Source organism: Cimex lectularius, unplaced genomic scaffold (genome assembly GCF_000648675.2).
Source record: "Cimex lectularius strain Harlan isolate CLEC.00 unplaced genomic scaffold, Clec_2.1 scaffold20, whole genome shotgun sequence".
In the NCBI taxonomy this organism is placed as follows: Eukaryota; Metazoa; Arthropoda; class Insecta; order Hemiptera; family Cimicidae; genus Cimex; species Cimex lectularius.
In genome coordinates, this window is record NW_019392641.1 from 2,861,357 (window position 1) to 2,873,757 (window position 12,401).

Genomic DNA, 12,401 nt, shown 5'->3' on the forward strand with positions numbered 1-12,401 from the left:
ATACGGTGAAATAAAAGTAAAACTGTGGAAACTTAAAGAAGCGTCGTTAAGTTTACAACAATGAATTTTAAAATAATGATAATTTTACTTTCTTGATATTTAAAATAGAATTAAAACTTGTTTACTTTTTTCTCATTTATCTCAACTAAAAAACCTTAATTAATTGAAATGTATTAATTGGACAAGCGGACCACGAAATTAGTGAATTTAATGGATTAAAATGAAGTATTCTTCACTAAAGCTCTCCGTGGCCATTTCATTTGTCGCCGAGAATCAAATAGATTGCACGACATTTGAAAAATGGCAAAAAAGAAGGAAAACTGAAAAGGTGGGGTTGAGAAGGGAAGTTAGTGTCCGATTAGATCGAAATCACGATAGCTCAGGTGGTAGAGCAGCGGCGTATCTAGCCGAAGTCGTGGGTTCGAATCCCGCCCGTGGCACTGACTTTTTTTATCTCAACTAAAAACCTTAATTAATTGACAGATATTAATTGGTCAAGCGGACCACGAAAACTAGTGAATATTTATTAGAAATGATGAATAGAAATTATGAATGGTGGTGTGAGTGCGGTGTTCAATTCTTTTTAAAGAGAAAGTTCCTAGTAAGTTGTTTTGCAACGATCCGGATTTCAAGCTTTTAGCTCATCATCAGGTTCAAGGATTTCTACAACCACGCCACTCGACATGAATTGCAACTCGCCGATACCCCCACCAACGCAACCTTCCAATGATAATCTGGTTTTTAATGCCGCTCATTTTTGAACGTGCGAAAAGCGGAACTTATAACACGAGTAAATATTATATTAATAAATACTGTAAGAAATTAATTATAATTTAGCGATTAAAGATGCTAATTAAGTTAAAATAATACCTTAAGAATTAATAAAAATTAAATTAATTAATTTGATTATTTTGGATGTCTAAAATTATTTATGTACATATTTAAAATAAGAGGCAGATCAAAATCTATTATGTTATTGATGCATTTATCTTTATCGTTTCATGTTTCATTTTACATTTTTTAATTTCAAATGTCTCAAACCAATCTAGTTCCCTCTCTTTGTTGAAACTATGTAACACTGTTATATTTAAATTTAAATTAAAATTGTTTTGTTTCTTTTAGATGATCCTTAAATTCCGAAAATTTGGTCGAGTTAGGCAAGTGATCTTTAACTCCTGTTTCTATTTCTCTACCGCTTTGTCCTATATATTTAATGTCGCAATCATTACAATTAAGTTGGTAAACCTCGATTTTTGCCAAGTTGTCTGCCTTGTCTTTAGGTTGTTTATAAGGTTTCGTGGTCCGCTTGACCAAATAAAATTCTTTTCAATTAATTAAGGTATTGGTTGAGATAAAAAAGTCAGCGTCACTAGCGGGATTCGAACCCACGACCTTCGGCTAAGTACGCCGCTGCTCTACCACTTGAGCTATCGTGGTTCGAATCCCGCTTGTGACGCTGACTTTTTTATCTCAACCAAAAATTTGTCTTTAGGTTTTGAAAGGATGTTTCTAAGTGAACCCGTACTTCTAAAACCTTCTTGTTTAAAAATTTTACTAACTCTTTCCGATAATTCACCAATGTATGGTATACAACGGAAAACTTAAGGATTCATTAAAGGTGGGCTGGCTGAATCCTATTGTTGCTTCTTTTAAAGTTAAGTTAAAGTTTAACTAGCAACCTATCAATACATATTTCAAGATCATTTTTTTAGTTAAATGTGTTCTACTTTCTTCTTCTTCCTGGCAGTATCTGCACTGTATCTTCTCCCTCTACTTCTACCCGCTGCATGTGCTTCTTAGGTGGCAATACCTAGTCAGAGTACAACCAGAATCCTGATTCGTAGCGGTTGTCTAAAGTAATTCCTTGTAAGTTTTGCGGACAGCCCATCTATGAATCTCTTCGTGTGTCTCATGCCTGGAGTATTGTTCTACCAAACTTTGGACTCATTAAGGATCCATTTTAAAATGTATCCTCTTTTACGGGAAGATGGGTAGGGTTCGGGACTTAGAGAGTCCATGATGGCTTTCTGTTGGGTAGTTTACTTTACTAAAGAAAGCTGGATGGCCAATGGATATATTATCTTTTTGGACAATATCTTGGGATTCCGTTGGTTTTTCATGTTATAGAATCATGATTATTCCTGATACTGAGTCTATTCATTGTTCATTTTATCAATTGTTTTTGTTTTTTCACAAAATGATTGAAATTACAGAAAAACGATTATGGTAATTAGGAAGTCTAAAATAAACGTCTTAGGATGTGAGTTGACTTTAACATTGAAACTTGTTCAATTTAACGGTTTAGTTTAATTAAAGCTCACCCTCCGATGAGAATGCGCGTTTGAATATTCTGCTGACTCAAGCCGAATTTCCCGCATCGTTCCGAATTCAAATGGTGAATTCCAGCTTTAATAAGCCCGGCTTTCGAAAATCGATTCTGGACGAGGAAAAAAATCCAGGGGTTGAACGTGCACAGTGATCCGTAGATAAGGCGGACAGACAGAACGGTGCGGCTAAGCCACTTGCCCTGCCATTAACTTCTTTACGCCACCCCTGGCACATCTGTTGGCGTATCTCCAGCGGGCCAAAACCTCCAGGGTTTTCGTCCCCGGGGTCTCTTCAACGTCGCCAGGATCTGTTGATCCTCCCTCGTGAGGGTCGAAAATGACTTAATATCTTCTACTGCCTAGACTATAATAATAAATTGCCAGCCCTCATAAAAAAATCAAAGCCTTTGATTTGTTTATTTTAACTCATTTTTATTAATAACATTTGATCCTTTGGACTATGATATAATCATTCATATTAATTAATATATCGCCATAACTGGTAATGCTGTGGTTGCTATGACTTCATAATATAATTAATATTAATGATTATATCATAGTCCAAAGGATCAAATGTTATTAATAAAAATGACTAATAACAATTAATAAAAATAACTAACTATTGACTAATCACAAAAGTTAAATGGGATCATTAATATTAATGATTATATCATAGTAGAAAGGATCAAATGTTAGTAATAAAAATGTCTAATAACAATTAATAAAAATAACTAACTATTGACTAATCACAAAAGTTAAATAGGATCATTAATATTAATGATTATATCATAGTAGAAAGGATCAAATGTTAGTAATAAAAATGACTAATAACAATTAATAAAAATAACTAAGTATTGACTAATCACAAAAGTTAAATGGGATCATTAATATTAGTGATTATATCATAGTATAAAGGATCAAATGTTATTAATAAAAATGACTAATAATAATTAATAAAAATAACTAACTATTGACTAATCACAAAAGTTAAATGGGATCATTAATATTAATGATTATATCATAGTACAAAGGATCAAATGTTATTAATAAAAACGACTAATAACAATTAATAAAAATAACTAACTGTTGACTAATCACAAAAGTTAAATGGGATCATTAATATTAATGATTATATCATAGTCCAGAGGATCAAATGTTATTAATAAAAATGATTAATAATAATTAATAAAAATAACCAACTATTGACTAATCACAAAAGTTAAATGGGATCATTAATATTAATGATTACATCATAGTACAAAAGATCAAATGTTATTAATAAAAATGACTAATAACAATTAATAAAAATAACTAACTATTGACTAATCACAAAAGTTAAATGGGATCATTATTATTAATGATTATCATAGTACAAAGGATCAAATGTTATTAATAAAAATTACTAATAATAATTAATAAAAATAACTAACTATTGACTAATCACAAAAGTTAAATGGGATCATTAATATTAATGATTATATCATAGTAGAAAGGATCAAATGTTAGTAATAAAAATGACTAATAACAATTAATAAATATAACCAACTATTGACTAATCACAAAAGTTAAATGGGAACCATGAATTTATTATGAAGTCATAACAACCAAGCATTACCAGTTATGGGGTTTTATAATTTTATTGGCCATAGAATTTAGTAAGCAAACATGATCAGCATATATTTGTGCATAATATATCGTTTTAAATATTAGATAAATTAGAATTTGTGTTTATTAACTGGACCATTTTCAGAGGGCGCATGATCACGTCAGAGCTTGAGAGATTGGTGCTGGAGAGAAAGTCTAAGGGCCAGATACCGTTTTTCGTCAACTGCACTTCCGGCACAACGGTGCTCGGGGCGTTCGACTCCATCAACGAAATCGCCGACATCTGCCAGAAATACAAACTCTGGCTGCACATAGATGTAAGCAGCCACGGCGAGGTGTTTGGAATTTGTCTTTTAATTGCCAATTTTGTCTCAGGCCGCATGGGGAGGAGGTTTGCTACTTTCGAAAAAATACAGACACCCCAGGCTCACAGGAATAGAAAGGTATTTACTATTTATTTTCCATCATCGTAGTTTTCAAGGTATGCTAATAAAAATATCTTAATAGAAATTATGAAGGCGGGGTTAGCATGTAAATTCACTTGTTGTAAATGATGGTTCTATTCAATGATTTTAAAATCTGTGAAGAGAACAATCACTTACAAAACACCTGTATCCTTCTTTGATTTGAGATGTTTTCACTTTTCCTCAACATACCATTGTTCTCAATTACATAATAAATTAAGTATTAATCAAATGAAAATTTTAAAACGAAACAACAGCAAAGGAATGTGTAAATTATGGGATCGTCATCGTGTTATAATTTTATAAATAGACCTTTTTGTAAGGTATTGGCTGAAATGAAAAGCTAGTGTCATGAGTGGGATTCGAACCCACGACCTTCGGCTCAGTACGCCGATGCTCTAAACGCATGAGCTATCGTGACTTCGATCCACTCGGACATCAACTCCTCATCTCAACCTACCTATCGAATTTTCCCTCCTTTTTGCCATTTTTCAAATATGTAACCGGGATTCGATCCTCGACGACGAATGAAATGGCCACGGAGAGCTGTAGTGAAGATGCACTTCATTTTACTTATTAAATCCGTTATATGTCGTAGTCCGATTGACTAAATAACTTCTTTCGATTAATTAATCTTTATGTAAGGTTGAAATGAAAAAGCTAGTGTCACGAGCGGGATTCGAACCCACGACCTTCGGGATACGCCGATACTCTAACCAGTTGAGCTATCGTGCCTTTTTTTATATTTAGCTTTTTCATTTCAACCAATAACTTACTTAAAGATTAATTAATTGAAAGATGTTATTTGGTCAATCGGATTACGAAATACAACGGATTTATAAATAAAGTTAGTATGTAGTAATAAATTCCAGGAAGTCTTATTTATCTAATTAACTCAAACATTAAACATTTAAAATGATATAATAATAATCTTTTTAATGATTTGGTGTGATGATAAAGTTTTATTATTCCATAAGATCCATTTGAACAAAGGCCTTTCCATCATTCCTATTTTCTTCAGGTATCGTGAGTTATTCAGATTTTACTAATCCGTCCATGATGGTATTCACCCTTTATGGGGGTTTTAATTATTTTTATTTATTTTTTTATGACAAACTGTTAGTTCGAATTCATTTATTTTGGTGTTTTTTCCTGGTGATTTTCTGTTTTTATGTTTTTCCTCTTCTCCATTTGCTTCTCTTCACTTGCTTTACAGCACTTCTCGTCATTGCCTACTGGGCCGATTTAAGCTGTCTTTATTTAGGTTAACCATACATCATGGTTTGTGACATGGAGCATGTACAACATTTTCCCGAATAAATTCACTAATTTTCGTGGTCCGCTTGACCAATTAATATATTACAATTAATTAAAATGGCAAAAAGGAGGGAAAATTCAAAAGGTGGGGTTGAGATGGGAAGTTAGTGTCTTAATAATGTATGAAGTTCACAGAGAAGAAATTAACATTTCATATTGAAAATAGTAATTAAACGATTTAACTCATATCAAGAACAAAATATTAACACAAAATTAACTAGTTTTCGTGGTCCGGTTGACGAATTAATATCTTTCAATAAAATTAAGGATTTTTAGTTGAGATAAAAAAAATTCAGCGTTACGAGCGGGATTCGAACCCACGATCTTCGGCTAGATAGGCCGCTGCACTACCGCTTGAGCTATCGTGACCTCGATCCACTCGGACACTAACTTCCCATCTCAACGCGATCGTGAATGGCCACCTTAATGATTTTTATATGTTTATTTCCAGCCCTTCCGATTTGTTGGGTCTCCTACCATAATTTTCACGGTGAAAAACTGTACTTTATCTTTTGAGAAGTTATGGCCTCTTTTGATTAAACGGTTCACCAGTCTTGACCCGTTCCTGTACGTCATCATTGTACTATTTTTCTTTGTCCTTTCTCTTAGTCAATTTTTATTTTATTAGTACATTGTTCTGCTTCTTCTTTCATTTTATTTATTTTATCTTCCAATTTTTTATTCTTTCTAATACAACAAAATGTACTTTTTTTCTGGGTTTTATTTTTCTTCCACTTCTTCCAACATATTAAGTAATCATTAGTACACAGATTTTTCAAAATATATGTATTTGTCTCGGTCATTTATTTATAAGAATTACTTCTGTAAATGATAAGGCTGAAGTTGCTTACAATGTGAGTGAAAAGCTTCCAAATAAACTGATGTACTGTAATAAATTAATGGCTTCATTGATATTCATCTTTTCATGATAAACTTCCACCAAAACAGTACAACTCGAAAAAATCGTATATTTCTTCTTCTTGCTTCCTTTCTTTGTTCCTTAATACTTGTTCTAAAACGAAGTTGCACTCATTTTACAAGAGAGAAAAGTAGACCAATTCAATCCATCATCAATACTTAGCTCGGTGAGGGCCTTGTACGTAAATTCTTCTGTTATGCTATGAAATATTCTCTTGAAATCCAACATGTTTTTAATTATAATTAATTAAAGTTTTTAGTTGAGATGAAAAAAAAAGTTAATGGCACGAGCGGGATTCGAACCCACGATCTTCGGCTAGATATGCCTCTGCTCTACCACTTGAGCTATCGTGACCTCGATCCACTCGGACATCAACTTCCTATCTCAACCCCACCTTATGAGTTTTCCCTCCTTTTTGCCATTTTTCTTTAATTGGTCAAGCGGACCACGAAATTAGTGAATTTAAAATCATGTTTTTAATATTGGATTATAGTGGCTCGGTTTATGGTCAATTCAAGCTTCTCATATTTTATTTTCCTGATGTATTGTGTTCTACATTTTCATTTTTGTTGAAACTTTTCTAAACGGTTGAATCAAAAAATCTTGAAGAGAAGGTAAGATTTGACATAGTAAATATAACGATTACATACGAATAATATACGTGCGTATTACATATTATCAGTCATTCTTCTCTACGACTATCAGTATAGTTAGGCTGCCAGTTTTGACCTTTACCTTTAAATTGACACTTATTTTTTTATACAATCATCAGTGGGAAAATTTAAGAACACGTCTTCTTTTATTTTCACTCGGAAACAATGAAGAAAGCCCTCAGTCAATCCCACGTCAGAGAGGTCTTCGATCCTTTCCTGGAATGAAGGGAGGCCAGGAACCCATAAAATCTAAGATAAAGGAGATATCATTAAACTATTCTGCTTGTTCACTGGTTAAAGGAATGAGAATATTTATCATTTACTAATGAAAATGACTGAGAAAAGATTAAATTATCAAGTATAAAAAGTCTGCAATCAATCAGTAAGCATACTGTAATAGTGACGATTTTGTTAGAAATTTAAAAAGTATTGTCGCTTGATTTTGTAAGACGGCTCTAGGATAGAGTGGATGATTTAATGTCAAGAGTGTTTGAGGGGCTTTGAGCGGGCCGCATTGGTTTTTATTGGGGCCGAGATTTATTGAAATGCCGCCTGGACGAGGCAAATTGATATCCGATGTAATTTATTACCATCGACCCCGTTCATAAAGGGGATGATTATACAGGCCCCAGTGGATGGGAGACATTCTTAATATCGGGGGAAGCAGCTGGGGCCGGCCCATCCATCGCACTGCCGGCGATTACTTCAATCTGTCACTCACAGGAGCTTTGGGACTCGCCGATGCGTGCCGGGGGTGCGACGGGGTCTGGGGGTAAGAAACGAGGGGTGGCAAATGCGGGATGTGTTTACCCTTAGGATTACCGGGGGGTATTATGCAGAAATCGGACCGAAGCCGGTGCATGCACTTTAACGCATTTAGTGCCGACCGTGGGACGCTGCACCTGACCTATTATCAATGCTGACGAGTAGGTAAACTAACATTCACCTCCTACTGACTCTAAGAGTACAGAAATTTAATGCTCTAAATCACGCTGCATTAGTTGATAGTAACATTAATATTTGCAACTAAACCTTAAAGTGAATATTTTCAGGAAATTGGATAACGATGGTGCCGATGTTAGTAAGTTATTTACTAGGGTAAATGTTTATTATGGCTATCCCAGAACTTGAAGATTCTTCATTAATGGATTAGGGTAAACTTATAATTTGGCTTGGCACGACGCTTCGCGGATTTGGCAAGGTCAAAAGATGCTAAAGATTTAGATTCTGTAGAATGGTGTACGTAGAATGAAGCACATGTGTAGTTTGGACTGGATGTCATAAGTATTGGAGTTGTTTACTGACCCATTCTTGTCCATAAATCATATGGGTTCAATGATTATTTTCGTGTTTTTAGTTCATGTTTATTGTCTGTTCACGTTTGCCATAGGAATACTTTTCACTTTGGATAACGGTTGAATGCGCCATCATCAGGTGGGAATGACAACAATGTAGGCAACAAGGAAGACCTGTGTCTTAGGCGAACATGAAGGTTATGGTATTGAGATGAAGAGAAAGAACAGCAGTACAGAGGCTGTAGATGAGTCGTGTCATTACGTCTTTGATAGGATAAATGTCGTGTAGATCTTATATATAGATAGAGAGAAAAAAGAGAGAGATAATGAGCAAAGTGAAAGTGAAAATAAAGGAGACATAGAAACAACAACAAGGGAAGAGAAAGAAACTGAAAGACGGAAACAAAGAGCTAGAGTGAAATTAAAAACAAGTGCTATAAATACTAAAAGAGGGAAAAGTAGCGAAAGAGAGAGTGAGAGAGGGTGAGAGGACGAGTCAGTGATGGGGTGACAGGTTAAAGAGTTAAAATGAGATTAAAAAGGAGCTGTCAATAGGATGGAAAAGGTTTTAGAAAGATAGTGGTAGGGGGAATGATGGGGTAGCGAGAGGGTAAGAGAGGGGGAGGGCGAGAAAGATAGATAGAGCGAGAGAGAGAAGAGAGGAGAGATGGACAGAGAGAGCTAGAGTGAGAATAAAAAAGCTACAGATACAGCAAGAGGGAAAGGGAGACAATTGGTGAAGGAAAAAGAAAAGAGAAAAGTGAGCAATAGGACAGACATAGAAAAGTTAAATTGACATTAAAAGAGAACTAGCAATATAAAACGATGGAGAGTGAGAAAGATAGTGGTAGGGGGGCGAGAGGGCGACAGAGAGAGAGAGCTAAAGTGAGAATAAAAAAGAGCTACAGACACAACAACAGGGGAAGGGAGACATATAGAGAAAGAGTGTGTTATAGGACAGTCATAGAATATTTAAATTGAGATTAAAAGAGAGCAATAAATAAAAAGATGGAAAGTGAGAAAGATAGTGGTAGGACGAGAGATAAAGGGGGAGAGAGAGAGAGAGAGAGAGGGAAAGACAGACAGACAGAGAGCTAAAAAGAGCTACAGATACAACAACAGAGAAAGGGAGACAAATAGAGAAAAAGAGCGGAGGAGAGAAAGAGTGAGTAATATAGGAAAAATATAGAATAGTTAGATTGAGATTAAAAGATAGCTAAAAAGACAAAAAGATGGAAAGTGAGAAAGATAGTAGTAGGGGGAATGGTGAGAGAGAGAGAGAGAGAGAGAGAGAGAGAGAGTGAGTGAGTGAGTGAGACTGAGAGGCAGAGACACATACGCACGAGAGAGAGCGCTAAAGTGAGAATAAAAAAAGAGCTACAGACACAACAAAAGGGAAAGTGAGATGTATAGAGAAAGAGGAGGAGAGAAATAGTGAGTTATAGGACAGTCATAGAATATTTAAATTGAGATAAAAAGAGAGCAATAAAAACAAAAAGATGGAAAGTGAGAAAGGTAGTTGTAGGGTGAGAGGACTAGAGAGAGAGAGTGAGAGACAGACAGACAGAGAGCTAAAAAGAACTACAGATACAACAAGAGAGAAAGGGAGACAAATAGAGAAAAAGAGAGGAGGAGAGAAAGAGTGAGGATATAGGACAGACATAAAATAGTTAAATTGAGATTAAAAGATAGCTAAAAAGACAAAAAGAAGGAAAGTGAGAAAGATAGTAGTAGGGGGAATGGTGAGAGGGAGAGAGAGAGAAGGAGAAAGAGTGAGAGAGCGAGAAAGTGGGAGAAAGAGAGAGCTAAAAAAAGCTGCAGATACAACCAGAGAGAAAGGGAGACAAATAGAGAATAAGAGAGGAGGAGAGAAAGAGTCAGTCATATAGGACAGACATAGAATAGTTAAATTGAGATTAAAATATAGCTAAAAATAAAAAGACAAAATGATGGAAAGTGAGAAAGATAGTTGTAGGGGGAATGGTGAAAGGGAGAAAGATAGTTGTAGGGGGAATGGTGAAAGGGAGAAAGAGAGGAGGAGAAAGGGTAGAGAAAGGGAGGGATAGATAGAGATAGAGAGAGAGAGATAGAGAGAGAGAGCAAGAGAGAGAGTGAGATTATAAATAGAGCTGTAGATACAGCAAGAGGGAAAAAAGAGACAAAGAGGGAGTAAGGGAGAAAATATGCCACTTCTAAGTTAGATTATTTTTTAATTTAAGATATTATTTATTATTGTAACTATTGGTCTGAGTAGTTATGTACAGTGGCTTTAAAATCTCCAGGTGATGTCCCATACCAAACATGCAAGGGATTTTCAGTTTAAATCAAAATTTCTACACTGTCAAATAATTTTAGGATACTTATTTCATTCTTTCGATGTATTTCCGTTTTTATTTGTCATAAAGTATGTTAATGGTAGTCAAAATTATACGGATAAAAAAAACTTCTTTTGAATAAATGAATACGATCTACTTCATCATCACCCAATCTAACTTCAATGATTCGCTCTTTATGTAGGTACATTTGTTTCTTGTGAAAAGCGAAATCTTAAAATAAGTTTTTCAGTTGATGGTGGAGCAGGTAAGTCGTGTGAATTTGTCTTAATGGTTTTTGAATGTGATGACGTGCCGAAACTAAGTGTTTAATAGTCAATAAGCAATTTGGCCTTTGAGCTTTTGTTCCTGGGCTCGTTCAGTCGCAGTGCCTATTAATTTCATTAACGACCGGCCCCAGTTTGCTTCTGAGTGAGAGTATTTTTTATTGCTGAGCCATCAATAACAAAGGCACCTCCGTCAACTAGTGCCCACAAATTGAATTCTAATGTAGGCAGCCCCAGATGCAGGGAGGACGACTATTAATTACGAATCCCCCAGGGCCGCTTTGCGTGCCAGTGGCTAAACTTGTAATTGCCAGGATTAATTTTGATTTAATGCCGGCTTAATTTCTTTTCAAAGACGGATCCTGTAAGTTGAAAAGTTGTGGTAAAACAATTAAGGGTTCCTGCTTTAGACTTATTAAACGAATAACTTTTTCAACTATTTTTTCATAACTGTAAAACAATCTTTAAAATCATAGTTCAGTGTAAAGCTGTTTTAATATATCCACAGAGTGGGCTTCTTTGGAAAGTGAAGAACATCCTCCCTCATATATACTTATACTGAGATCTTATCTGACGGGCGATTTTGTCGAGTCCGTCGGGGAACTGAATTCTCATCTTATATACGCATTAGGGCCGGTGTTCCTCAGGGAAGCACTTGGCCCATTTCTATTTTCAATATACACTGCAGATATTTCTACACATGTCAACATTTCGACACACGCATTCGCTGATACAGCAATTCTTACACGAAATTCGGACCCCTAAATTAACACTCAACATTTACAACAACACCTGAATGGATTAACAGATGAATTTTACCTTACGTAAAAATATCTGTCCTGCAGTGAGTATAAATGGAATCCCATTGCCTACTACTGACCTTGAGCGTTATCTTGGACTTTTCATGGATAAACGACTGACTTGGAATCCCCACAAAAGACTGAAACGACAGAAAACAACCGACGTTATAAATTAGTAAAAAGACGACTTGACTCACAATCAAAATTAATCATTGCAAACAAACTTTTACTTTACAAGACAATCTTTCAATTAATTAATCTTTATGTGAGGTGATTAGTGACCGTTAATCGATATTTATTTAGAAATCGTGAGATGCGGTGTGGTGTGATGTATTTCAGAAAAACATTTTCTTTATCGTGCCAACGTTTCGATCTTTATTGAGATCATCTTCAGTGCTTGGGATTTACAAACATTGTTTAAA

General features: G+C 35.0%; 1 protein-coding gene and 1 non-coding gene across 2 annotated transcripts in view; one reads left to right on the plus strand and one right to left on the minus strand.

Moving 5' to 3' along the window:
* LOC106661609 (glutamate decarboxylase) overlaps positions 1-12,401 on the plus strand; it is a 65,636-nt gene that overhangs the window by 28,825 nt on the left and 24,410 nt on the right. Inside the window, exons 7-8 of the mRNA XM_014385127.2 lie at positions 4,078-4,249; positions 4,308-4,375. Coding sequence (XP_014240613.1) covers positions 4,078-4,249; positions 4,308-4,375 — 240 coding nt within the window. The remainder of the gene's footprint in view (positions 1-4,077; positions 4,250-4,307; positions 4,376-12,401) is intronic.
* Trnas-acu lies at positions 4,744-4,817 on the minus strand. Its single transcript has one exon. It is a non-coding gene; the product is annotated as a tRNA-Ser (tRNA).